The sequence below is a fragment of the Scardinius erythrophthalmus genome (genome assembly GCF_964197995.2).
Source record: "Scardinius erythrophthalmus genome assembly, chromosome: 2".
In the NCBI taxonomy this organism is placed as follows: Eukaryota; Metazoa; Chordata; class Actinopteri; order Cypriniformes; family Leuciscidae; genus Scardinius; species Scardinius erythrophthalmus.
Genome location: NC_138222.1, coordinates 28,093,576 through 28,120,213, shown reverse-complemented (window position 1 = coordinate 28,120,213; position 26,638 = coordinate 28,093,576). Strand labels below are relative to the sequence as shown.

The following is a 26,638-nucleotide window of genomic DNA, read 5'->3' as shown; positions in this document are numbered from 1 at the left end:
CTGCTTTTATTTGATTAAAAAAAAAAAAAAAAAAAAAAAATCAGTAAAAACAGTAATATTGTAAACCATTACAATTTAAAATAACTTTTCTATTGTAATACATTTAAAAAATGCTAATTATTTGAATTAAAATTATTTTAATTATAAACAAAACTTAATTTTCAGCATCATTACTCCAGTCTTCAGTCACATGATCCTTCAGAAATCATTCTAATATACTGATTTGCTGCTCAAGACACATTTATTATTATGAATGTTGAGAACAGTTTTGCGGCTTAATATTTTGTGGAAACCATGATACATTTTTTTTATGATCAATTTAATGCGTCATTTCTGAATAAAAGAAAAAACTGACACCAAACTTTTGAACGGTGGTGTATGTAAACTTAGCAGAGCCAGATAAATGAGAGAATTATTTAGGAGAATGTTTAATTGTAGTGCTGTGTGCGTGCATTAATATTTTGTTACTGGATAAGCTCTACAATTATGAACACAGCAGAACTACTGCAACACAAAATAAAAATAAAACTAATATTTTTTTCCCATATTTGTGAATGAGCACAGAGACACACTAGGTACCTGAGAGCATGTATGCAATAGATGCAGCGGGGCATGTTCTTCCTGTCGTAGATGTCTGTTGTCTCAGGATAGAAAATCTGACAGGGAGAGACAAGTATATGTACTTTGATGAGATTGAATACAGGATTGTTTCCAAACATGGGAAAGGAGATCAGAGGCAAGCTCTGTCATGTAAGTGACTCAAAGCCGTAGAAATGCTGCAAATGACAGAACCATGCAGACTCGTGTTCACCACCTACACTCCTCACCTTAGGAAGGCCTTTATCTGTCATTGCATTCAGCCATTGGATGATATTGTCTGTGTGTCTGAAATGGAGCCCAGTGGCCTACAAATGGGACAAAGAAGCAACAAGTGAATCCATACCTTCTGCTTTTCCACATTAGTGCGTTTGAAAATGTTTTTTAACTTAAGTTTTACCTTGTAACGTGTTTGTTCGCGGTCATAGATCCTTTTGATAGAGACAACACTGGGAGCAAAGAAGTTTCCCAGCTTGGCCAGATACACGCCGTTCCTCAGGCCCTCCTCCAGCTCGGTGGTGGGCGGAAGATCCTCATTTAAACACGCTTCAATCCATCTGAAACACAAAGACACACGGCATTATATTCAGCAAGGTAATGCACACTTCTGTACACGATGCAAGTTACTAAGTTACAACTACCAATGCAAAAGTATGCTATTATAAAAGAGACTTGCTATGGAGTCATCGTGTTAGGCTTGCTCATTATATTGCATTTGTACGGCTTGGCAGAGTTTTCAAACACATTTGAATACCTTTATATAGTTTAAACCTCTGGGGGATGTACTCAAATAAAAAGTCAAATATAAAAGAACCGGTACAAAAGGTGGCACTCATTTTCATAACATTAGCACACCCTGTTCTCTTTTTCATTTTTTATGAGGCTTTGGTTGTCCAAAGACCAACAAAATACCACATACCAACTGGTTATATCATGTGCATCACATTGACAACATTCTCCTGTACATTTCAACCTGCTGAAATAGACAAAAACATTCCAAGGCGGCCAAGAAATGTTTTCAAAAAGAAACCACACAACCTGACAAGATACATCAAATATTGAACATCTGGAAAATATGTTAAAAACAAAAACCAGGTTCTGAAAAGGAGAACAAAATATCTTGCTCTGCTATGGTTGTCATCTACTTGCGGGTCAGATAGATGACGTAACAATAGATGATGATGCAAAGTTCCCATGCGATTTACATGTAATTTACATAATGCTAGTTGTCTGCTTTGCAAAGGCTAATTCTGTTTGTTCTAGAAAAGCAGCAGACTCGCTATGTCCATTTCTTAAAGGCACAGTTACCCATAGATTAACTCAACTCAAATGTCATGATGCTCCAAAACTGAATCACTTCCCTTTTGTGTTCTTCAGAAGAAAGAAGAATGTGACTAGGGGACAGTTTAGCTTCAAAAAGGACTCAAAAAATATCAAAGTAATCCATACAACTGTGCCATCCAAATAAAGCCATACAATATCTTTGTATAAGGAATTTACTTTTGCACTTTTTTTAGGGCTGGACCCGAATATTCGAATGTTCGAATATTCGTTCGGTGGGTTGGTATTCGATTTGAAAATTTGACATTCGAATAATCGTTTTTTTTTTTTTTTGCACACCTGGGATCCCCCGCGAAACGGTTCTCATTCGCGCTTGAATAAGGCCTGCGACACACAGGCTGCCTTGCGTGTCCGTTTATTTCGGCTCCCATGTTAACAGGTTGGAGTTTGCACACTGCCTGCGTGAGACGCGTCTCAGCCACGCGGAAAACGCGTGCATGCTAGAAATAGAACCGACGCAGGCAGTGTTCTCTGGCTAGAGCGCAGAACAGCGGAGTTTGTATGGACCGAAGTGCATGCCTGAGCTTGTGTTTTGGGTTAAGCTGCCTTGCTTTGACATTGTGGAAAATAGAATAATAGAAACAAAATGTATTAGCCTTTTTACCCGTTATTAACAATCTAAATTAATCTCGTTTTTAATTTAACTTAATTTCGTTTTTCTTTATTTAAATTTAGTTTTTTTCTTTATTTAAATTTCGTTTTTCTTTATTTAAATTTCGTTTTTCTTTATTTAAATTTCGTTTTTCTTTATTTAAATCTACCCTTTACTGTGTCAGTAATTTGTTAGTCAGAAAAATATTAGACTACCTTAAAAGTATTGCTTAATTTAACAGACCTGTTTGTGTGCGTTTTATATCACTATAGTGCAGTCCGTTCTCGGAGCATATAAGCCCTGCCCGCGTGAGGCGCGCCGCTTCCCGCTCACGCTGTTCTGTAGTTTACTAAAAGTTTATTAATTCTGAACGTGTCGCATCTCGCGTGCACCAAATGCAACACTGCACTCCCTTGTGAAGTCGATTGGATGAACGGTTCTCGAAATAATCAAAATGCAAACGGATTTACAGACACATAGAGATTCCTGCCTTTATTAGAGAGAAGAATGTGTTCATCCCCCTCTCTCCGAAGCTTCGAATATTCGATGTTCATTACTACAGAAGCTTCGAAGCTCAAAAAATGGTATTCGGACCAGCCCTAAATTATTTGATGCATTTTAAGTGGCCATGAGAACAACATGGATGTTACCAAAGACAAGTTCCCCCCAATAATTCGAAATGACCAAAATGTACCCCCCAATATTATCAATGCTGCTCTGCCGCCCTCCATTACACACTGTGACTGCTGTTTGTTGTTAGGATGACAAAACGTTTTTAGGCTGGTCAGCTTCAGCAGTCTAGTGGCACTCAATGTCAAAATGTCTGAGTTGGCCAATCAAAGCAAAGAAGTACTAGTATACAAGTGCGAATTCCAGCATTCAGTTTTAAAGGTGAAAGAGTGCAAGGTATTATGCAAATAGTCAAATATTAAATAACGATCTGAACAATTTACATCAGCCAGATCATCTCTCTAGGTATTGCCGTTACAGGTGATTTTCGTTACAGTTAGGTGTAATTTTAAACTAGCCTGATTTAATTCATATCTAGATAGTCACACACTATGAGCTTAATCAACTTCACAGGTAAGAGCAAAAAGTTTTGTAGAAGCTGCTTCATGTTTTGACTTAACATTACCAACATGCAAATTCAAACAACACAATCTTAAATGTAGTGGAAGAGTCTTTGTGGCTGGGCTGTAGGCCCACCATAGACACTAGGCGCGTTTCCACTGTCGGGACCAAAGCGGTCATGCTAGTGCGTGCCAGAGCTAGTCGCGTTTCCACTGTCACTTCCGGGGTTTGATCGGGCCTCGTCGGGACTTCCTCTGGGCCAATGGCCAGGAATTTTTGGCCTGCCGACAACCTCGGTCCAAAGCGGGCCAACTCGGGCTTGAGGAGTGGTTACGAACAGAGGCGGAGTTTACCTGAGTCTGGAGACGGCAGCGCAGGATGATTTCACATAGCGATCAGCTAACATCAGCATTAAAGACTTTTAAAACCATTTTAGCTCAAAACTCACTTTCAGACAGCAGAGTGTTTGAAATAACTTCTGTTTGTGATCCGATGTGGATTCTGATCACCACATAAGGCAGACATATTTACATGCGATGCAAAAGAATATAGGTGCTAACCATTACCAAAGTAAACATGGTAAATACGTCCGCTTGAAGAAATCAAGACAAATCATATAGGCTATCACAATCGTGTATTTATTTTATCTCTCAGTGTGTCTCATCATCTCTTTATACCGGACTGTCTGATATCCATATTTAGCTTCGCATTAAAATAAAGCAACTCCGTTTTTTCGGACCTTCCTCTGTTTCTCTGACTTAAAATATAACTGTGGAACTGTCACTGCGAGAGTGCTAAAGCTCATCAGGTCGTATTTTTGGTGGAAAATTTGTAGAAATGATCATTCTTTATAAATGTGATGTAAACACTGTCCTGTGACAACAACAAAAAACAGAAACAGATGCGACTGAATAAGTACATGTGTCATCTTTCTTTTGAGAAATAACAGTAAATACCACTTTATTTCTGTGTGACTAATGTACAGTCTTGACATAAATTCATTATTAGCCCAGCCCGGCCCATTGAAAGCCCTGGCTCGCACTGGCCCAACAGTGGAAAGGCGGCTACTTAGGGGGACAAGTCTCCCCCAATAATTAGAAATGGTCAAACTGCTGGTCTGCCTCAGCAGTATAAGTGCTCACCCAATGTCAAAATAATTGAGATGGCCAATCAAATCAAAGCTGATTTGATTTGGAATATATATTTACTTTTATAGTATGTCAAAAGCTGCCAGGTAAACCAAACCAAATCAAATCAAATTGGCCAATGGCGATTCTATTGCCACATGTATTTTGGTGTGATCTATTCCATGAAAGTGAAAACGGGAATCATTATTGCACTGCATGAACTGCAGCAACAGAAAGGCTCTCTAACTAAGCTGTGAACGTCCACACAGGACACACATTCATAGCAGCAGCACAACAACCCTCCTTTCATTCCCTCTCTCATCTAAAAAACTGCAATGGTTCTTCATGAGGGAGACACACACAGGAGACACACCAAAGGCGATGCTTTTAATGGGGCCAGAGAATAAAACCACACAAAAAAAAGCTGAATTCTATCATTAACAGAAATGAAACTATTCATTAATTATACCATACAATATGGAGACATTTCAAATTGAATCCAATAAAAACTGAGACTGTAGCTGAGAAAGTGTAACAGTATCTACAACAACAGACTTCCTTTCAGTGACACAGGAAGACAAAAGCTGCACACAGTTCACAGGTCATTCCAATAGGAAGAGAAGAGATGAGAGTGAGCTTCCAAGGAAGACACACAGAGGCTTCCCCCTCCGGTTATGTAACTCCAAGAAAAATATCGGGGTCATACAGTGAGAACATTGAATCAACTTGTCCAACTTTTCCTTGATCTTTTGAAATTAAAGTTTCAACTATGGATAGATCAGGGGTGTCTAGTCCCCCGAGAGTTCAGCTCCCAATTAAACACTGAACCAGTTAATAGAGGTCTTACTAGGCATACTAGAATCTTCCATCAAGGCATGTTGAGGCTAGTTGGAGCAAACTCTGCAGGACAGTGGCCCTCCAGGACCCTGGACTAGATGATGAATATTAGTGATATTACTGCGATTGTTATTAGGGAATATTGTGATGTTAAAAGTTAATTCATAAAGAGAGTAAGCCAAATTCTCTTCCCTTTTTCCATCTCACGACTAGCTGATATGCATCTGCTTCAAACGTTCTCGTAATTTTAAATATGATTTTAAAATGTTCCTTTTGTGTCCACTTAGTAAACAGCAGTAAGTGGTCACTATGTCTAAATTATAAAAAAAAATTAACTCTTTATTTTGCAGTAAACAACTTGTACTTTGTAACATTAACTGTTCTATATTTTCCACTTAGGAGGGGAATATCACCTTTTTACATTTTTCAAGAGCAAATGCAAAAATATCTATCATATCCATTATCATAAAAATTTGGAAAAATATTGAGATATGAATTTTTACCTATTTCCCAGCCCTAGAAGTACTAAGAACGGAAAAACCAGTCCAAAAAGAACATATTTAGATCTATGAAGTCAGAAATCCCTCCACATTTTCATGACAACGACATTATTAATTTCTGTATTAAAATCTGTACCTGAAAACTACTGTTAGACCTACCTGAAAAACATGAAAAGCACTGTTTATTTTATTTGTATCTTTGCTCTATTGTATTTATTTGTGCCATTTCTTGTAGTTTGATTATTTGTTCTTATTTTCTTAAAAAAAAAAAATTGACAGTAGTCCTTTTTTCCCTGAACCTAACACTGAACCGTACCGAAACTGTGACCCTAAAACCATGATACAAACCAAACCTTGAGAAATTTGAACCATTACACCCCTACTTTGCAAAGAGACTGTTATTAAAGGATGGGGTAGTTAAAAACAACTGAATATTGGATAAGACAACACATCTGTAACCCATCAGTAAGCACTGTTCCACATGTCATATGAGAAGAGGGCATTATATAGGAGTCTTAAAGGCACAGCCTCAAAAAAAAAGGTTACATCCAAGAGAGAGGAATAGTTAGAAACAGTAAAGTAACTGTTTTACAAAAAAACTGAACATAAATGGGGGGAGAAAAAAAAAAGATAAAATCACAGGATAAACATATTAATAACTGAGAATCACTTATCAGTAAATGTGTTATCAGTAAACATCATTTTGAATGTGACTCAACGATTCTTAATGCATTAACTGCACTTTTTTACCCCTTTGGTTCTTGAGCCGCCTCACAGCTGCAGACCACAAACAGTCACTTCCTCACACATTAAAAAAAAACTTCAAAGGCAAAGTCCTAGACAGTTACTCCACCAGTCAAAGCACAGCACTGAACGAAGGGGAGGAGCCTATAGAGGGAGTCCTTAACACCACTGCTCCAGCATTTGAGTTTACAGGCAGTTACAATTCTGCTCATAAGTTTACCCTGCAAAATCTGAATGATGTAATATACATAAATTATTTTACATAGAATACTTTTCTCAGTTATAAAGAAACTTATACAAATTATCCTTTAAAGGGTTAGAAGTTCCCTTAGATATTAAAGGCATATTCAACCAAAATGAAAATTCTCTCATTTACTCATTCCAAACCCATAAGACTTTTGCTCATCTTTGAAACAAATGAAGAGATTTTTTATTGATTCCTGAAAGGTTTTTGTCCCCTCCATTGAAAGTCCAGCTAACCAAAACTTAATTTTAAAAAGGTAGGGTTAGAAGCTTTTATTCACATGTAAACATACATACATGCATGCATACAGACAGCACATTACATATTGTACAGTAAAAACAGAAGCTTGTGCGTGTGATGCGCTAGAATAAACCTCATTGGTTCTTGTGAGTGTGATGCACAAAAAAAAACAGTGAGTATACATGAGTGCCATACTTGTATGTATGCGTGTCAATCATTGTTTAAATTGAATCTGTTCATTATATAAAGTGCTTGAATCTCTTCAAAAGACTTTGATTAAACTTCTTCCTAGTCTGTAATAATGATAATGACGTCTTTATCACTTTTTGGGATCTTTTAAGTTTTGTTTGACATTCAATGAAGGGCTAGCCTATATCTCTCCCACTTAAGTTACCTGTCAGTTCTCGATACTATCCTATCGAAATAAAGGCAAAAACACCGAAAATAAAATCAACTTGTGTTGTGTTTCGAAGATTAACCAAAGTTTTATGGATCTGGAATGACAGATTATATCAGTAAATTATGACAATTTTATTTTTTGTCATGCGTTTCCTCTTTGGGCAAATGTAGGCTTACTTGGACTTTGACTGCAGTTAGATTAAGCAATTACATGTCTTCTAAAATGTCATGTAAACACTTCATTTAATCTGAAAACATACCCGTATTATTTTGACTTAAGACTAGACCAAGAAAATGTGACTAGCTCAACTTTGTTCAGAATGTTCACACATATTAGACAACAATATGCCTTAGCATTGTTTGCTTGTTCCAAAAGACCACAAACTGTCTGTGACCACAACATATTTTTCTCACTATAAACAGAGTGTGCCATGAAACAACCAGCTGTACACCTTTGTCTGGACCAGTTCAGATGGGCAGAGAACAGGCAAATCAGTGGTGGAGCTTATCTGACCATATTGAAATATCTTGACTAATATCCGAGAAAGGCACAGACACACCTTCTACCCAGCAGCATTTCATTGTGACGGCAAAAACTAAAAGAACTACATTTCGTCTCATATAAGCATTAAAAATGCATCAAAAAAGATTGGATTGTGGCAGAAAGATAATGACAGGAAAAGCCCTGGCACGAGAAGGAGAGCATTTCACAGCGTGCAGTAGCCAAATGCTCCATTACATGCTCAGCTGCAGAGGAGGAATTCAGTGCAGGACGACCTCCATGATCAGGTGCCACAGACACGCAAAAGCTGTGTCTCATTTCGAAAGCTTTTGTCAGCCGCATACATCATAAAGGTTGCCTTATTTCAGAACAGTAACCATTATAAAATTGACTTATTCCTAGTGAAGCATAAATTGTTGTAACTTCTTAATGACTTTGGAATGTAGGGGTCAGTTTACTGAAACGAATCAGCCTCAAAAGCAGCCGACAAATGCGACCTAAGGAGGATGCAGCCTACGAAATTAGACACAGCAACAGACTGAGCTGAATCACCTCTCTACAGGAAGCCACTGTCTGAAACTCACTCACCCTGAAACACCCCTATGAACTGCTGCTTGTTTGCCACATCTTCAACTCAGGGTTCCTACTTCGTACACATTTTCCATTTAAAAATTCCAGACTTTTCCGGACTCAAAATTCCAGATCTCCTTCCAGACAATTTTTCAGACCAAATTTAACATAAATGTTTGGCACAGCATTATTTTAGGCAAATAGTACTCTGTAAATATTTGTATTTTCTCTGTTTTTCATTGTTTTCTAGAAATTATAACATGTAGTTTGCATAAGAAACCTAAGAAAAAACTTTATAACCTGCATATATTCACCTCTGACACATGACTTTGATGTTGCATGATCACCAGACAGCATTTACATTATCAAACCACAAAGTACAGTCTGAATTAGATGATTGTTTGCTCCTTTATCTGTTGCTGGTTTGAGTGGCACACGCACATTCGTTTAATGAAGTTCAAAAGAGACTCGCTTATAGTAAAGAATTAATTCAGTCAGTCGTGTTCGACAATCAAGCAATCACTAAACTTTTACCATGAAAACACTCTGCTTGTAGGGCTGGGTACTGACAAATTTCATAATTTGATTTAGATTCCCAAGCTTGCGATTCAATTAAATTACAATTTTGTTTAAATTCCATTCGATATTGACTGATTGCGATTTATCAGGTACAGTACATGGCAAATTTAAGGGGAAAAATGTCTCAACTAATTCTGTAAACTAATACAGGGAGCCCCAGTTAGTACATTACTATAATATTACAGGTTGTTGTGGTTTTCCAAAGTCATTAGCAACTCAACAAAATAACTCAATTTAATACTGAGAGGCAGCTTTATGTGCGCACACTTTGGGTGTGAGCACAAAATCTGCAGGAATAAATTAAATTATGCGCAATCCCCCGCCGTAATTCAAGCCCTGTAACAGCAACAATATTTATCTGTAGAAAAAGAAACGAATGAGTGAGGGGAGGCGGGTTTGCGTGTGACTCACTGTCGGAGAGATGAGAGAGCGAGAAAGCGCAACTGGTTTCATTTATCTATTCTGCAGAAAATGAGTATTGACAGCATTTCAGATATTTCAGTATCAATATGTATCGAAAAAACTATATTTTTGACAACACTACCTTGGCACTTAGTTTATTATTTCAGATAGCTTTAAAAGACTACAATTGAAAATGTATATATTATATTTAAAAAAAAGAATCAACCCGTCAAAGTGGCTAGTAGGACTGCGTAACACGCCACTGCTGAAATCCAGCCGCATTTGGAGTGTCGATGTCAAGCCTGATTATAACTTTTTAATGGCATAATAATGTTTCTACTCATTTTTTGAAATATAAGCATTTAAATAGTGGCTGTCATCATAAAATGTATTTATTTAAACATACATTAAATATTGAAGAACATACATAAAACGTACATAAAAATACAATGAATATGCAATACAGAGCATATATTTAGCAAAATGCTCCTCTCTAGTCTAGAGTTCTCTAGAGTTTCTAGATGTCTAACAAGTTTATGGTCATTGAATGGCTTTGAGGTTAATGTAACATTACGTGACATATTTACAACATTCCAGGAGATCTACCTACCTGAAGAGTTCAGATCCAACACACCTAATTATCTAGTGCCCCTGAAGATCTTAATTAGCTGCTTCAGTTGTGTTTGATCAGGGTTGGAGCTGAACTTTGCAGGAAGGTATTAAGGTAATGTTAAGCCCGGGACACATATAAATATAAATGAAAAAAAAAAAAAAAAAATTGTAAAATGTAGTTTTATATTTCTCCATTATGCTTCATTATGATTATGCGGTTCACAGTACTTCATGGGATTGTAGTTCTTTCCCTCACTGAAGCTGTTAAGTACACAGTCTTCTACCTTTGGATTTTTGTTGGATTTTCCAAAAATGTTTGTCTTCATATCAAAGTTTGTAGTGGTGTGATTCACCTCATAGCTGATTGGCTTGGTTCACGACTTATAACTCTTTAACCAAGACTCTTTTTTTTTTTAAATCCCTATGGGAGAAATGAATGGAAAAAATATTTCTGGAACCAATGCAGCTGAAAAGGGGGGCGAGCATTGTTGCACTCTATTGCATACATCTGGGAACCAATACACTGGTCCCAAGAGGTATTTGGATCAAATATCTACAAATAAATAATACAACACATTTCCCCCCCAAAAAAAAAACAGAGTTAAGCACAATACACCACTGTGAAAAAATACTCAATGTACTCATGCTGTCTGACACACACCCAAGTGCATGTACAGAAAGTCTCTCTCAAACCTGATTCTGAATTTAGTTCTCTTTCAAGGCTTTTTGCACTTGAATGGTCAAATGCAGGCAAACTTATGTCAATAGTATTCAAGTAATCAGAATTTATTTCATTTGTGTCTTTCTTAGTATTATTGTATTTGCCCTGTTGTTTGTAATTTGCATCGTTGAACTTAGGGCCCTTCACACCTACCTTGTTTGGTCCAGATTTTCTGACTTTTCAGTTTGATCCAAATCAAAATTACAGGTGTGAAACCTCCCCCGGACCACGGTCCGGACCAAACAGACGAAATTTGGTCAGACGAAAAGTGGTAGTCTCGGTCCCGATCAAACTGAACAAAGGTTTGGCTCGTTTCTAGTGTGAAACAATTTTCTGTATGGTTCGAACTTTCAGACCATTTACAGGAAGTTCCGGTGGTTCTCGCTGGATTGCTTGCAGTCTTCATCTTCTTTCCTGCCGGCGGCGATAAAATGTTCGCACAACGAGGATGTTCATTTGGCGAATTTATTAGCCTCGAGTATTAGTTGGTGCTGCAGGTATTAATGCCGTAATAATAACAGTATAGTGGCAACGATATGCGTCTGTTCATTCATTCTTGTCAAAGTTTTTGTCAAAGTTACCCACCAAATTGACAACACGCTGACGTCAGACGCATGTCCGTTTACAAACCAATCAATGTCAAGATGATGACCACAGGACGCAAGTATGTCATGTAAAGTTCTTTAGTGCGCTCGCATAATTGCGAATGCATAATTGCATAAATAACCGAATGTATAAAATGTATCAAAACGTGAACTTTGGTTCGGACTTTCAGGTGTGAAATCTCCCTAAGTTTAATAATAAGTTGAAACAAAATAACAAAAATGTGAAATAAACAAGAAATTACTCATATGATGACATTCAATTTGTCATAAATCACCCACCCTTAAACATGATTCACTGTTTTTGAATGTTTTGAAATTTGTCTTCATTTTGAACATTATTTGTAAAATCCAATCGAACTTCTATTTGTTAAATATTTTGATTGAAAAGTGATTGTAATATATTTCCATAAATATCAATTCAAGTATCACTTATTTTAGTTATCTAATGCAATGACATTTAATGTGTAAGTGTCCTCATATACCACTTTTAGGGCCACTATAAGCATTTGGAGTAGAGGAAATGAACCTTGCAGCCAACATCTCCAATTTCCCAAACATTACAGACAAGCTTAGGCATCAAAATGGGTCTCTGGTTTTAAAACGAACAGTCTCCCCTTCCTCACTTTAGTGTGTGACAATGGACTTAGTGTGTGCTTCTTTCATTGGTATCACAGCTGTGACCCAGGGGTCAAGAGACCCTGTACAGTATTTCTGTTTCAAGAGAAAAAGTCATTCACGGAGGACAAATAATCTCACCCCCACATATTCTCACAGAAAATGTTGGAAGTCTCAGAAGTCTAAAACCAAATATGTATCAAATAAATAAACTAAAGTAACTTGTCAGGTCAAACAGTCATCATAAAAACACGAACTAAGGCTCATTTCTTGAAACCAGAGCCAAGTGGACGCTGCCATTTTCCTGGGAAGAGCACCTGTGAAAGGCTTGAGGGAAAAAAAGCAGTGGGTAATGAAGGGTGGAGCAGACAAACACAGGGGTGTGGGCTTTTTCCTGTCCAAACAAGGGAGAGGCTGTCTAATGTGTGAGTGAACGAGAGCCGTACTAAAGCAAATCACATAATGAACAATGACCTCATGCTTCAGTATAATTATAATTCTATAACGTAGCAGAAGTTAGGGAGTGAATGTCATTGGTTCCCCCTCCCTGACACCAAAAATATTCATTTTCTCACCACCATTGCCTGGTGATTTACAGGTAATTACCAGCAGCTAAAACACCGAAGCTTGACCCTACATTTCTACAGAAAGGCAGAAATGCACTGAGAATCATTTTGGACCAGGACTCCTGAATTAAAACTAAATCGTAACTAAAGATTCCCACCCTTACTGCAAATATTTTTTTTTTCTTGATCTAGTCTAAAGTATTTTCCGAGGCAAATTAACAGATGCTGTCCATAGAGTTCAACGTCACAATGAAATGAAAGTAGCAACAAATACGTACACCCTGAGTGGGGTTTTCAACTAACTAAATGATTGAGCATAAAGAGAAGTCTGTCATTGTCACTGGATCTAGTTAAGTGTTGATTTACAATATGAGGTCAAAAAATAAAACATGCATGCATGGATGAAAAGTTCACAATAAGATGCATTTAAAAAATAGATTACATTTTCATTTCATGTCAATTAAGTTACATTGTGTTTAAATATTTTTAAAAAGATGTAAACAATGGGCAGCGTATTGCACAGTTCCCCACATCCTCTGTATTGTTACAATTATTACAGCTCTATTCCCTAAAGACAGCCAAGGTTTCTCTACCTCACTCTGAGAGCATATTTAAAACTGCCTGTAGCTCAACAGGAAATTGCATGAAAGTGTTTTTTTTTTTTTTTTTAAATAAGAGGAACAGGTCACTGTTTTTATAAGTGAATTTAATAAAAAATTTGGACAGACAAGCAAACTATCATTAAACCTGACCTTTCTCAGTCTGCTTTCATTTTACCATTTGTGGAAAAAAAATTGTGGAAAATAGCTATTTTCCAACCTATTCAGTTCTCAGTATTTTGTGGTGGTAGTTTAAGCACAGAGAGCAGCCTAAATGCCATTCACACTGGCAGTGATCTGCAGCAAAAGTGAATTCTGAAATCCCTTCTTTTCAAGGAAAGCAACAGCACCTGTGGCGTGATGTGGGCAGAGTTGACAAAAGTTTAACTTTAGAGATGCACAATATTATTGAAATGTCATCGGAATCGTAACATATTGACATATTAAAATGTAACATATTGGTCTGATATGAAAAGATTATATGAATATGCCTTGCTGATAAGACGACTTGTTGATTATGCGTCTGCATAACTCACATGTGTGCAAGGAGTGCTAGTGATAAGATCAGCTGTGGTGTCATGCTTGAAGTGAACATAATATGGTGATTAGATTGAGGGCTGAAACGATTAGTCGACATTGTCGACAACGTCGACAATAAAAAATTGTCGACAAATATCTTTGTTGTCGAGTAGTCGTTTGATCCCACGTGACCTAATGTAAGGGCCTGCAATATCGGGATTTGACCGCTACGGCGCTGTAGCGCTAGAGTGTAATGCAGCCGTTACAAATGCTATTGCGGTAGAAGAAAACACAGCGCGAATTATGACGGAGTGCAAACGAATCCGAACTAGCAAGGTGTGTAAAGTTTCACAAAACTATCGTATGCAATACATGCAAGGCGTAACTTGCTTTTCACGGGAGCACAACATGCATGTTAAAGCACTTAAAGAGGAAACACACCGGCACAAGACGAGCCAGTGAGAGGTGAATGTTCTCCAGCTGAAGCTAAATAACTAGCAGTAAATCTCTTTTTAGAGAATGCAATACTACTAATAGCAATAATATTAACAATAATAATATAATTACAGTAATGTGATGATTTATTTTTGCATAGAATAAAGCTTGATCGAGCTTAGGAGTCAGGGCTGTTTTTATTATTGTAGCTCTATTAGGTAACGTTATTACAGTATTATCCCTTGCCTGTATTTTGTTACATATTCATGAAGACTTACAAAAGGAGATGTTATGAAGAATATCATGTCAGTTATTTTTTTATACTGTAAATTAAAAGGTGAATGAGAATGTCTCTGTCAGCTCAGCTCAATTGTCATATCAATAAAAAAAAAATTCTTATAATAATTGTTTGCAGTTTAAGTGTGTCTGTAATGCAGCTGATAATTTTTTTGTTTATTTTTTTCTATTTAAAGTGAACAGAATATTTAACCAATGTTGCTTAGAGAGCATTTGTGTGTGATTTGAGTTGGACAGAAATCTGAAAACTTAAATAGAATGACCTGTTTAGTTGCTCAAAGTTCATTAAAACAACCATTTCAAAAGCTGAAGTGATTTTTTTATATATATATTATAGTTAGAATATGTATAACTCAGTGTTTTAGCTAATTGAAAAGGCTGAATAATCGTTCCAAAAGTACTGATTAGTCGGCGAAATAATCGATGAATAGTCGATTAATCGTTCTAATAATCGTTAGATTAGTCGATTATCAAAATAATCGTTTGTTGCAGCCCTATTAGATTCACTTTTTCGGATTGCCACCTTGACCTTGAGCATGCGAGTGCAGAATGATGTGACTGGTTTGAATAGAGTACTGCAGGGATGATGTCAAAACCAGGAAGACTTTGGCCCAGTCCCAAATGGCACCCTAAACACTCACGTTCTTCCTACAAGTCCACACTTTCGCGATGTAACGCTGCTTTGACTGCCGGGACGAAGCCTTCAGTGAGGGCTCTGCAAAAGTGCGCATCGAGGGTGCATATCGGAAACCTAAAATGACAAATGGTACACCCTATGGACTCCTGGACATCACAATCATGCGTACATGGCGGCCATTTTAAGTCCACAAGACCGTAAGTTTATATGAAGTGTGCTATTTGGGACAGGGCCTAATTCGGCATTGGTGCTCTTAAGATTTTTCCATGAGATTTTAATGGGTCTTTCAATTTATGAGTGAAATAAGGTCTATGGTAATCATGTCTTGGCGTTGGCGATACTTCAATGTTTTGCTCTACAATGTAAACCGCACACACTCACATCCCAAACGTTCTTATCTAGTTACTTATTAGAAACATACTTTTTTTTAATAAACAGAACAGCTACAAAATTCACGTTTTTTATATGGTTGTGTGTAACATTGTAGAGCAAAATGTTCAAGTATCAGCAAGTTATTTTTACCACAGACCTTATTTTACTGTAAATTGAAGAACCATATTATAAAAACCCATAGGACAATCTTGAGGGAACCAGTGGCGAATTAGACCTCCGGGATTTAATGTCATCCCTGCACAACTCTATAATGACATATTTTTGTAGGCAAACCTGGAAGTTAGTATTACCCTGGTTCCCTCTACAAAAACCCAATAGGATATGTCCACTGGCTTTTGGATTATTCACCATCACTAAGCATCCAACAACTCTTTCAGTCTTTGTTTAAAAAAGAAATTCTCAGAAAGTTTGAGTTGTAATAGTTTGCAAGAACCGATTTTAAACACAACAAGGCTATGAAAGTGCACTATTGAGTAGATGAGTTTACCTGTTGACATTTAATGTCATATAGTCCCATTTAGCCACTTGCTAGCAATTGCCTTTTACAAGACAAGTAGCCTAAAGGCTTTATTGATTGAGTATTGAAAATATCTTGGGCTTGTGTTCACCACAGACCTTATTTCAAGCATTTAACCAAAAACCGATAATACATTTATTTATTTTTTTAAAACACAATAGGGGCTCTCTCACAGAGTAGTTTATAGGAACTCAGTTTTGGAAATAGCCACTACGGCGGTCCCCCGATAACTAAATTAATTTTCCCCTAGAGCCATTGTCTTGATTGCATTGACACCACCATTAAGAACTCTGAAGTGATGTAAGCTGGCCGACAGCAATGTCATTTAATCGTGGTATTCAACAGCATCCACAACTGGAGGATGGAGGACGCCGGACGCCGTGATCGGAGCTGTGTTGTGTGTCGTGGGTTTTGTGATAACAGATGGAATGTAGAAGTAGAAGTTATGTGATTAAACGAGCAAAAATGAGGGCTAAGAGATTAAACCTTCCACGACAACTTGTAGTGCTACTATATCATCAAGGCTGAAAAAAAAAGAACACAAGAACACAATGGCATGTGTTCAGCCAATCAACATACACTTACTCAAAAATAGTTCCTATTGTGCTGGGTTAAGACTCTACTCTTAAGAGCTTATTTAGTCCACCCAAAAGGCATTACTATAACTAAAATCGTTCCCAGTTCCTGCGGTGCAAACACGGCAAAAAGTGTACTACTGCCAAAAGTTATAGGAACAATGAAAACGTTCCTCCAAAGCCCCTACTTTAGGACGACGGAACCGGAAGTGCTAAAATGCTAACTTGTTTCCGGGTTTTGGCCTACAAAAATACATCATCCCTGCACCACTCTATACCTGTCAACAGTCACTAGCGCGTGCAACAGCCCCCTCCAGGTCCTAGTGCCCACCAAGTAAGAATTTTATTTATTAAGGGGGCAGTAGAAAAGTCTAATAAAAAGAAAAGTAAAAAACACAAATAACATAAGTTACTTCTTTTTCCTGAATAAAGCAGGAATTGATATCATTAAAGGGGTCATGAACTGGATTGTTTTATTATTTTATAATGTTGCCTGGGGTGCCCTTATAATGTTAGTATGATTTTTATATCAAAAATTGTCATAATTTATAAATAAAAGCCATTTTTCCAAGCCTGATTTCAGCCTCAGGTTTGAACGCTCCGTTTTAAGGGGCGTGTCTGCTGTGAGACTGCAGTGCAAACGCCGACTGCTGTGATTGGCTGACATGCTTGCATATGAAATAGCTAGTATTACATGAACTCTCTCGAAAACTTTTACTACGTTTTTACTATTACAGCTATCGAGATTAACAAATCGTGAAAAGAATCGTTTAAAGCATTATATGTAAATCTATTCCATCACATGAAAGGTTGCAGCATGATGAGCACTGAGCGGATGACAGACAGTCTGTTGATCGCGTGAATAAAGATCTTATCATTGCAATGCAATTTTTGCACTCTCACAAATGCTTACACCAAATCACAATGCAAACACGATGTGAATACACAGTAAGAGCTTCGTTGTGTAGTGTAACAGTGTCATTATTTCATCACGAGTTTGGTAAGTGTCCAGATAAGCCCTCGCGGCTCGCGCTGTGCTGTTTGATTGACAGCTTGGGCGAATGGAAATGGATCGTTCTTTGATCGCTTTCTGTATATAATTTAATAACAGTTTAAAAAAGATTATTTTCATAATACTACGAGAAATTATGTGAAGTTGATCGTTTAGTCACTGATGCATTAATAGTATTGAACGATTTTAAGAGAAAGATATCTGAACTTGAATAATTACACATCAGAAATCACTGATCGCAGATCAGGCATTAGAATACACATGGTTTACTTACATGTTGCTGGCAGATCCGTCGGGAAATTGTGATTGACTGATTTAATAAAGTTTAACCATGCTGGAGTCCGAAGGAAGCTTATGCAGACTGTCTTCTTCCACAAACAGGCACGCACAATATTTAGTAAACAGCATGTTTATTGCTTGGAAGTAGCTCGATCCGGTTTAGCAATCATCATGTCATCCTATGTTATTTAGCATGTTTGGGTGAATCGGTGGGCGGGGCTAAACAGGCCGTGTTGAAGTAGGCGTTGATCTTCTTTTGTGGAGGCGGTGTTTTATCCTCTTTGACGTCATAGATCCCCACTTTGAAAAAGGAGTCGTTTGCTGAGCCTGATGTCTATAAAAGCTTTTATTGGACTAACAAGGTAGTTTTCAGTTCTGAAACTTACAGGATATTATTATAGTATGATGATCTCTTATATGTCAAAAGCTCAAGGAAAATTTGATTTCTCAGTTCATCACCCCTTTAAGAGTGTACTCACACTAGGCGATCTGAACTGTGCCAGAGCATGTTTGACCCCCAAATTCTGGTTTGTTGGACTAGTGTGATCGCTTCATACCGTGCCCGGGCGCTGTTTGCTGAACCGCCCCTGGCCAGCTTGGAAGAGGTGGACAATCGCGACAGGGCACGGTACAAGGCAACCGTGCCTAGTGTGTGTGAATACACCCGAAAATCACGTGTCTAATTTAATAGTAAGAAAGTATACCCTAAATGATGAATAAAAATGACTACATGACACTTGTAAATTAAATATAATATTTTTATATACTATACAGTTGTTTATTAATGTGTAATATTTCACACTTCTCTTTTTTTTTTTCAAATGGATGATGAAAATAACTTGAGTCCTTGGAACTCTAAAGAATTTATCTGAAGCTAAAGGCGACAGCCTTCAGCTTAAGGTCTGAACTGACCTGGCACTGAACTGATTTAAGCATGCAAGATGCTTTAATAGCCATAAAAGAGAACTAAGTATTTTTCAAGGAAAAAAAGGAAAGCATGTAACAAACTACTTTTTACTGACGTGATACTAAGATGTATAATACTATGCAACATAACAGAGGAATCTGACATAGGCTACACCTTCACAAAGTTATGAGAGGGGCGGGTGTAGTTTAGAAAGGACCAGTTTTGAAGGGCTGGACCAAATATTCACACATCCCAGTGTGACTGCCAGTAATAGCAGTGGTGAACCATACAACTATGTTGAGAGATACAAACCACAGGTTATATTCTCTCAATCCTCGCTCACACTTCTCTTTCCCTGCATCCTCAGGATCAATCTCTTCTCAACATTTACAGTACAAAAACCTACAATTAACAGCAGGCAAAATGGGAGGTTTGTATAACACTCCAAAAAAGACGGCAAACTGCCAGTAGACCTCATCATGACACAGATGTCTTCCCAAGATGCTTTGCACTTCAGCTGAGTAATGTTGTAAGGTCAATGACGAATAAGAGTGTCAATTCTTATAAATGTACTCCTTCATATTCTTTTGAAAAACATTTCAAGAAAATGAAGAAAAAAAAAGCGGAAACAAAAGCATCTGAACTGCAAGGTAATCAAAAATGGCTGACTCCCACCCACAAGGTGGGGGGGGGCATGCAACTCTACATGCAAAACTGTGACCTTGTGCCCTGACCTTCATGCATCTTCTTGACCTTGCTGACACCAATTTTTACAGCAGGTCTCCTTCTGTTGAACTCATACTGTTTAAATTTCCAGAAGACATCATTCACTCTTAGAACCACATTGTCCTGAAGAATCCTTTAATGCTGAAATGGCTCTTTAAGTAACAGTTTAGGGTTCTTTATACCCGCACTTAAAAAAAAAGTGAGCAATAACACTATGGAAGTCAGTATCAACTGTCTGGTTACCTACATTCTTCAAAATATCTTCTTTTGTGTTCAACAGAGCAAAGAAACACATACAGGTTCTTCATAAAATCATTAGGGTTCTATAGTACTTTCAAAGCATGGTTCTTAATGGAAACTTTTAAAAAGGGTTACGCTATTGTTCCAAAGAACCTATTCTAGAACCATTTAGAACCAAATGAGTGCTCAAGAGTGCAAAATAAGAAATGGCACAGTGGTTCCTAGATAGTCACAGATGGAAATAAGAATGGATAAAGTAAGTGCAGAATTTGCATTACATAGCTCAGAGACCAACGCAATTCATTTGAGCAAACCGTCATACAGAGCAGGCTTTCATGCTTTAAAGTAAATTGTGGTATGGAAATAAACCAAAGATAAAAGCTCGTTTGGAAATATCAGCACAGCGGTATTCTAACAACTAACACAAATTCACAAGCTTTTGCTTTCAGACACTGCATATAAACCTGCAAAATTCCCATCATACCGCAGATCGCCGTACGTCACACTCGCTGCAAACTCCAAGAATTCCAGAGATCAAGCCCGAGGGCAAATACTGTCAGCTCAACAAGGTCTGAGAAAGAAACTTTCTCTCGTCCTCCAGGCAAAAGCATGATGGTTGACGTCAAGAATAGCAACAATTTGGAGTTTTAGTTGATTTATTAAAGTGCAGGCGCACTGTAAATTTCGGATGCCACAGCAGGCCAAATGAGGACACCTGAAGAGGGTATAAACAGCAGAATGACTTTGACTCTTTTGACCTTATCTGCCCACTTATGCAGTGGAGTTTCTTTCTCTCCCACTATGTCACGCACTCATTCCCTCAAACACGCAGACACCGGAACCAGTCTCTATGACAACCTCATGTTGCCACAGTTACAAAGTGAGATACTGAAATCAACAGGGACTGACTCACTTCCTCTTGCACCACTAATGTGTCTTTGTGTATGTAATGAATGCACTGACAGGCCTTAATCTCCAAAAGATCCCAAAAATATAGATACAGCTGATTAGAGACTTAAATAAACTTCTACTTTGGCATGTAACTCATCACACACCTTGTGTGGTTTGATGGAGGTGAGCCATTTCTTATCCAAGCCACCTAACTGGACCTAGTAATGATCTAGAATGCTTAACCACACAGCAACATGCTTAAAATCACTTACAACACATTAGCAACCGCACAGAAACACCCTGAGGGAAGCACTACTCAAATTTACCTATGAAAATGTACAAATCTGCCCAACCATTCAAACGGTGTCAGTAAGAAATAGGGTTTTTTTATTAAGAAATTAAAGGGGTGATGAACTGAGAAATCAAATTTTCCTTGAGCTTTTGACATATAGAATATCCTGTAAGTTTCAGAACTGAAAACTTCCTTGTTAGTCCAATAAAAGCTTTTATTGACACCAGGCACAGCGAACGACTATGATGACAATGGGGATCTATGATGTCACAGGGTATAAAACACCGCCTCCGCAGAAGAAGATCAACGCCTACTTCAACACTGCCTGTTTAGCCCCGCCCACCGATTCGCACATTACATGAAACTCATTATAATATGCAAAACTGTTATCCAATCATAGCAGTGAGCGTTTACTTCCAAGTCTTCAATGTGACACGCCCATAAAAAAACCAGGGTAGAAAATAGCCTATTACTTAATCATTTTGATTAATGTAAAAAAACAAACGAACGTCATAAGTTGACCTCAGTCAACAATATAAAAAAATTAAAAAAGCCAGTTCATGACCCCTTTAACTTTTTTTCATCAAGGACACACTAAGTCGATCAAAATTGGCAGTAAAGACATTCATAATATTACAAAAGATTTCCAATTCAAATAAATGCTGCCCTTTTGAATTTTCTATTCATCAAAAAAATCCTGAAAAAAAAAAAAAGCTATCATGGTTTACAAATAAATATAAACAGCAGCACAACTGCTGTTTATATCGCTTCAACATTGATAATAATAGGAAATGTTTCTTGAGCTGCAAATCATCATATTAGAATGATTTATGAAGGGTCATGTGACACTGAAGACTGGAGTAATGATGCTGAAAATCCAACCCCAAACTTTTCAACAGTAGTATTACGCACTCAGATCTCACTTTCCACACACTCCTTGAAAACCTGTTTTAATTTACAGGACAATTCACCCAAACATTTCAATTCTGTCCTTATTTTCTCACCCTTATGTCATTACAAACCTGTTTGACCTTCCATTTGCATTACACAAAAGAAGATACTTTTAAGAATGTTTCTATACTTATTTTGTACATAAAATGAAAACTTTTAGGGTTCAATGAAGTTTTGGGCCTTCATGGCTTTCACTGTGTGGACAAAAACAGCTGAAATACTCAAATATTTTTCAATTGTTCCACAGAAAAAAAGAAAGTCTTACAGGTTTGTAATGAATGACATGGGGGTGAGAAAACAACGGCTTTTGGGGGGGGGGGGGGGCTATCTTTTCATGGAGAGTCTGAGTTATTTAGAAATTCACTGTAGTCAGGTCTTGCTGAGACATGCAGATACAAACCCAAAATCATGTGACAAGTATTCATCCAGACATTAAATAACCACCAACTGAAAGCTAAGCTGCTATTTTAACCGTAACTGTTAACCGTCATCAAGTAGCACAACTGCCGAGGGGCTGAAATGGAGATTTGGACTCTTACCGTTTAGCCTCCTCCAAGTGGCACAGGTATTCATAGGCCATGTTCTGCTGACGCCGCTCATCCATCTCCTCGGCAGTGAGCCGCTCCACACCATCCAGGACAGCTAAAATGACGGGGGAAACATACGAGACATGAGAATGAAACACACTTACTGTGCACTGTTCAAAAGTTTGAGTTCAATAAGATTTTTATTTCTTTTGAAAGAAGAAATGTTTCTTGAGCAGCAAATCAGCAAATTAGAATGATTTCTGAAGGATCATGTGACACTGAAGACTGGGGTAATGATGCTGAAAATTCACATTTTAAAATATATTAAAATAACAGCCTTTGTTCAAAAAGAGAACAGTACTAGATATATTTCTCACATACTGTACATAATCACTTAAATACAGTCACCCTCAAATGGTTAGAATAAAATGTAATTAAACTGCTCCATTCTAACCAAACCGTCTCAGCAGTTTATGCAAACTTTGTAATATATATAACGTCTTATGAGCCTGACCTCTGTGATTATTCCACATACTGAAATCATATAATCTTCAAAAAGAAGATAAATTGAATTATTAATGGCTGCACATACTTCAGACAGAAGAAATAAGGAGGAAACTTTGGAAATACACAGTCATCTGTAAAAGACCTTAGTCAGGACAGACACCATACTGAATTTTATGCGAATGAAAATGACACCGTAAGGGACAGACTTACAGTCTATCATGTAATTTTTAAAACACACAACTTTCAAAACCGTTTCATGGAGTTTTTGTCGACTGAAAGTGTTTCTTTAAAAAGATGAACCACAGCAGTACAATCTATTGAACACACTGTACTTCTATGCCTATTTTTTTATTCCTGCCAAAATTTAAATATGGCCTGAGATTTGAAAAGCTTCTAATTTCGGTCTCTAGAGTCGTACAGGAACATTCAAAATGGTCTGAACTGTTATGATCCACTTTGGACCTATTTGATGCATTTGTAAGTCAAACCTCTGTTGGAAAATAAACATTAAGGGAATAAATCAGGCTGCAAGGCTCTTACTCTGAAAACAGCTTTCATCTGAGGGGATTCACATCCCTAGCAGTCAGAGTGAGTAGATCCTAAATTGTGAATTTTAATAAATTTTACATTTTAAAAGAGAGTGAGCGAACCATAATAGTATTCCAGTCTTAGATTTAGAATTATTAAACCTCAAACCAATCCTTTACCCTGCAACAAACTGCAAAGAAACCCAATTCAAAATGATGTTTGCATGTTCAGACGTGAACAGATCTATGACGAGGGTAATCTTAAGGTACTATGTCACTCATTACATTCTTCAGTGACTGTTTCAGGCACTGCTCTAGAAGGTTTTCCAAAAACAAGACTATTAATGGCATTTTTCCATTGCATACAGATTAAAAAAAAAGTCTAGAAGATAATAAAATTACATGATTCAACCACCAAATAATTGTTGTTCAGAGCTAAATAGACTCAAGCCTCCTTTGAACTGTTATATTTCCCTACCTTTAAGTAAGTAATAACTAGCTTGCAACAAGAAAACATGTAAAATCTGGCATTTCATTTGTGTGAACCAATCTGATTCTTCTGAACAAATCATTCTCATTAATTTCCATGCACTGAAGTCTCTCCCTTTTTAAGTGCCTTTAATGACTAATATTACATTTCATTTATAGCTGAAACAAACTACTTGCCAAATAGAAGTCTTAATTTGGGCGAGTCAGTGTGTTCAGACTGAATGAGAGTGTGAAACTCAGTTTGTGGAAAAGCAGAATGAACTCGGACATCTACATTAACAAAAAATATTGTTTGTTCAGTTTATCATGCAAGTCAATCCTTCACAGAAAGAAAAGAAGCAAAGGGGGCTGAATGATTCTGAATGTTTAAAAGTTACTGATGGCCAATGACCATGCAGAAATAAAGTCACCAAGTAGGCCTACATCACTTAGGCCAGGTTTCACAGACAGGGCTTAGACTAAAACTAGGATTAGGCCTGAATTCAATTAGGGTATTTAAGTAGCTTTTGAAGACGTGCCCTAGAAAGAAAAAAATAAACATTACTTTCTTGAGACAAAACAATGGCACTGACATTTTAAGATATGTCAGTGCAACTTGCTTTCAGTTAAAACAGCTCAAACATGCATTTTAGTCTGAGACTATAAGCTGTGTCTGTGAAACCAGGGGTTAAACTCCTATTTACTTTAGGTCTGAGTTTAATTTTTATACTTTGATTAAAATCGTGCAGTTTCTTTAAACCCTTGTTTCAGTCAACCAAGTGTTTTTTTTTAACGAATCGATGAGTGAATGATTCGATGACTCGCTCATAACGCACAAAAAGACTCGGCTCCACCCACCGCCATAAAGCCCTACTTAACGAATCAGTGAGCGCATCTAAATGAATCATTTTAATTGATTCAAAAGATTCAGGTGAGGTGATTCACACCACTAAAGCGAAATACTTTTCGAAATGAGTGGTTTCGCAGAGTTGTCAGCTAGTGAAACAGATATTTGAAACTGTATTAGTACCAGAAACAGTTAACCGCCTTTACTGCAGCAAAGTAACTCCATAATTAGGCTAGTCTGTTTGGTTTGACTGGGGTGGAAATAAATAGCAGCGCACGATACAAAGACGCGTTTTTCACTGGTAGTGACGTCCGACCTTCATTGGTGCGTTTAGGTTTAGGTTGATTGGTTTTCTGAATAATAAAGTCAACACTCATTAATGAGAGAAAACTTCTCAAAATGAGAATAAAACTCTTTTTTTTTTTTTCAAACGGTCTTGTCTATATCAAGGGTGTGCAGAGAGTATGTACGCCGTGCGCAGATATTTCATGTTTATATTTCTTGAGTAGTACAGCAGTTCTCTCAGCATAGAGAACTGAATGTCGATGATTTGTGTAAAATTACATTAAAAACAACATGTTTGCTTGCTCAAAAACGCTGTCCATGTGATCCCGCTCGGTTCGCCCCAGCACATACAGTATTATAATGCGGAAGTTGTTAACCATGCCGATGCAAACTTGAGCATTAAAAACACGAGCAACGGTATTAAAAGCATCAAAAGCAATTGAACGGCACTTTCTTTGAATTAAAGCATTTGTATAAAATGAAAATGAAAAGTTTTCTTGTAACACACTGAGCAACATGTTTCAGAACGCCTAAAGAAAACGTATTAATATTACTTACACCCATATCTCGGTCGTTGACCGTCTGTCTCTTCAGAAGTTGACATGTTTTCTCAAAAAGTTAGTCCTATTTCCTTCTGAGTTCTCAACGCAGATCTGTGTCCTTTAGGATTTATATTTAGACCTTGAGAAGGCACCTCTGGCCCCCTTCTTACTTCGCTGCACGGTTTCAGTTACTTTTTTTTCTTCTGAAAACCCACTGATGTCATGGGCGTGTTCCTTCCTAAATCCTGAAGTATGTGTTTCAGGAAACACCCATTTCAAGAAATCACTTGAAAACTTTTAACCGTGACTGCAGCGCCCTCTACAGGCCACACCGGTCATCGTCTGCCACCAGTGATACCAGTGATTCTCCAGCAGGGGGCCTAAGCAAACTTCCAACACATTTCTTGAAACCATCACTCAATTTCTCAAAACCTTAAACACAAAACCAAATTTTTGAAACCACATTGAGAGAACCTCTGACTCTTCTGGCAAAATCAAACAATTGCCTCAAAATCATTTTACCTGTGCTCAAAATAAAACAATGCTTTCAGATCATACACACACAGCGAGTCAATATTATGAGCACTACTGATCAAAAATGGAGAACACAGAATCTAAAGCATTGGGTTACACAAAAAAGTATAGTAACAAGGTAAATCAATTTTGCAATTACGTAAAAAAGTATAGTAATGACAACTTACAGTAGTAAGGTGAATAAATTGTTTACTGTATGCACTGCAAGTATAGTATTGTACTAAACATATTTAGTATTGAATGTCTATATATTCAGCACTTGTATGC

General features: G+C 37.3%; 1 protein-coding gene across 1 annotated transcript in view; it reads right to left on the bottom strand.

Annotated features, from left to right (window-relative positions):
• The window catches only part of iqgap1 (IQ motif containing GTPase activating protein 1), a 50,284-nt gene extending 24,191 nt beyond the window's left edge, over positions 1 to 26,093 (bottom strand). Inside the window, exons 1-5 of the mRNA XM_081393258.1 lie at positions 25,854 to 26,093; positions 22,674 to 22,776; positions 998 to 1,154; positions 828 to 905; positions 580 to 656 (exon numbers count right to left, since the gene is read on the bottom strand). Coding sequence (XP_081249384.1) covers positions 580 to 656; positions 828 to 905; positions 998 to 1,154; positions 22,674 to 22,776; positions 25,854 to 25,899 — 461 coding nt within the window. The 5' untranslated portion in view covers positions 25,900 to 26,093. The remainder of the gene's footprint in view (positions 1 to 579; positions 657 to 827; positions 906 to 997; positions 1,155 to 22,673; positions 22,777 to 25,853) is intronic.
• Positions 26,094 to 26,638: the final 545 nt, after the last annotated feature.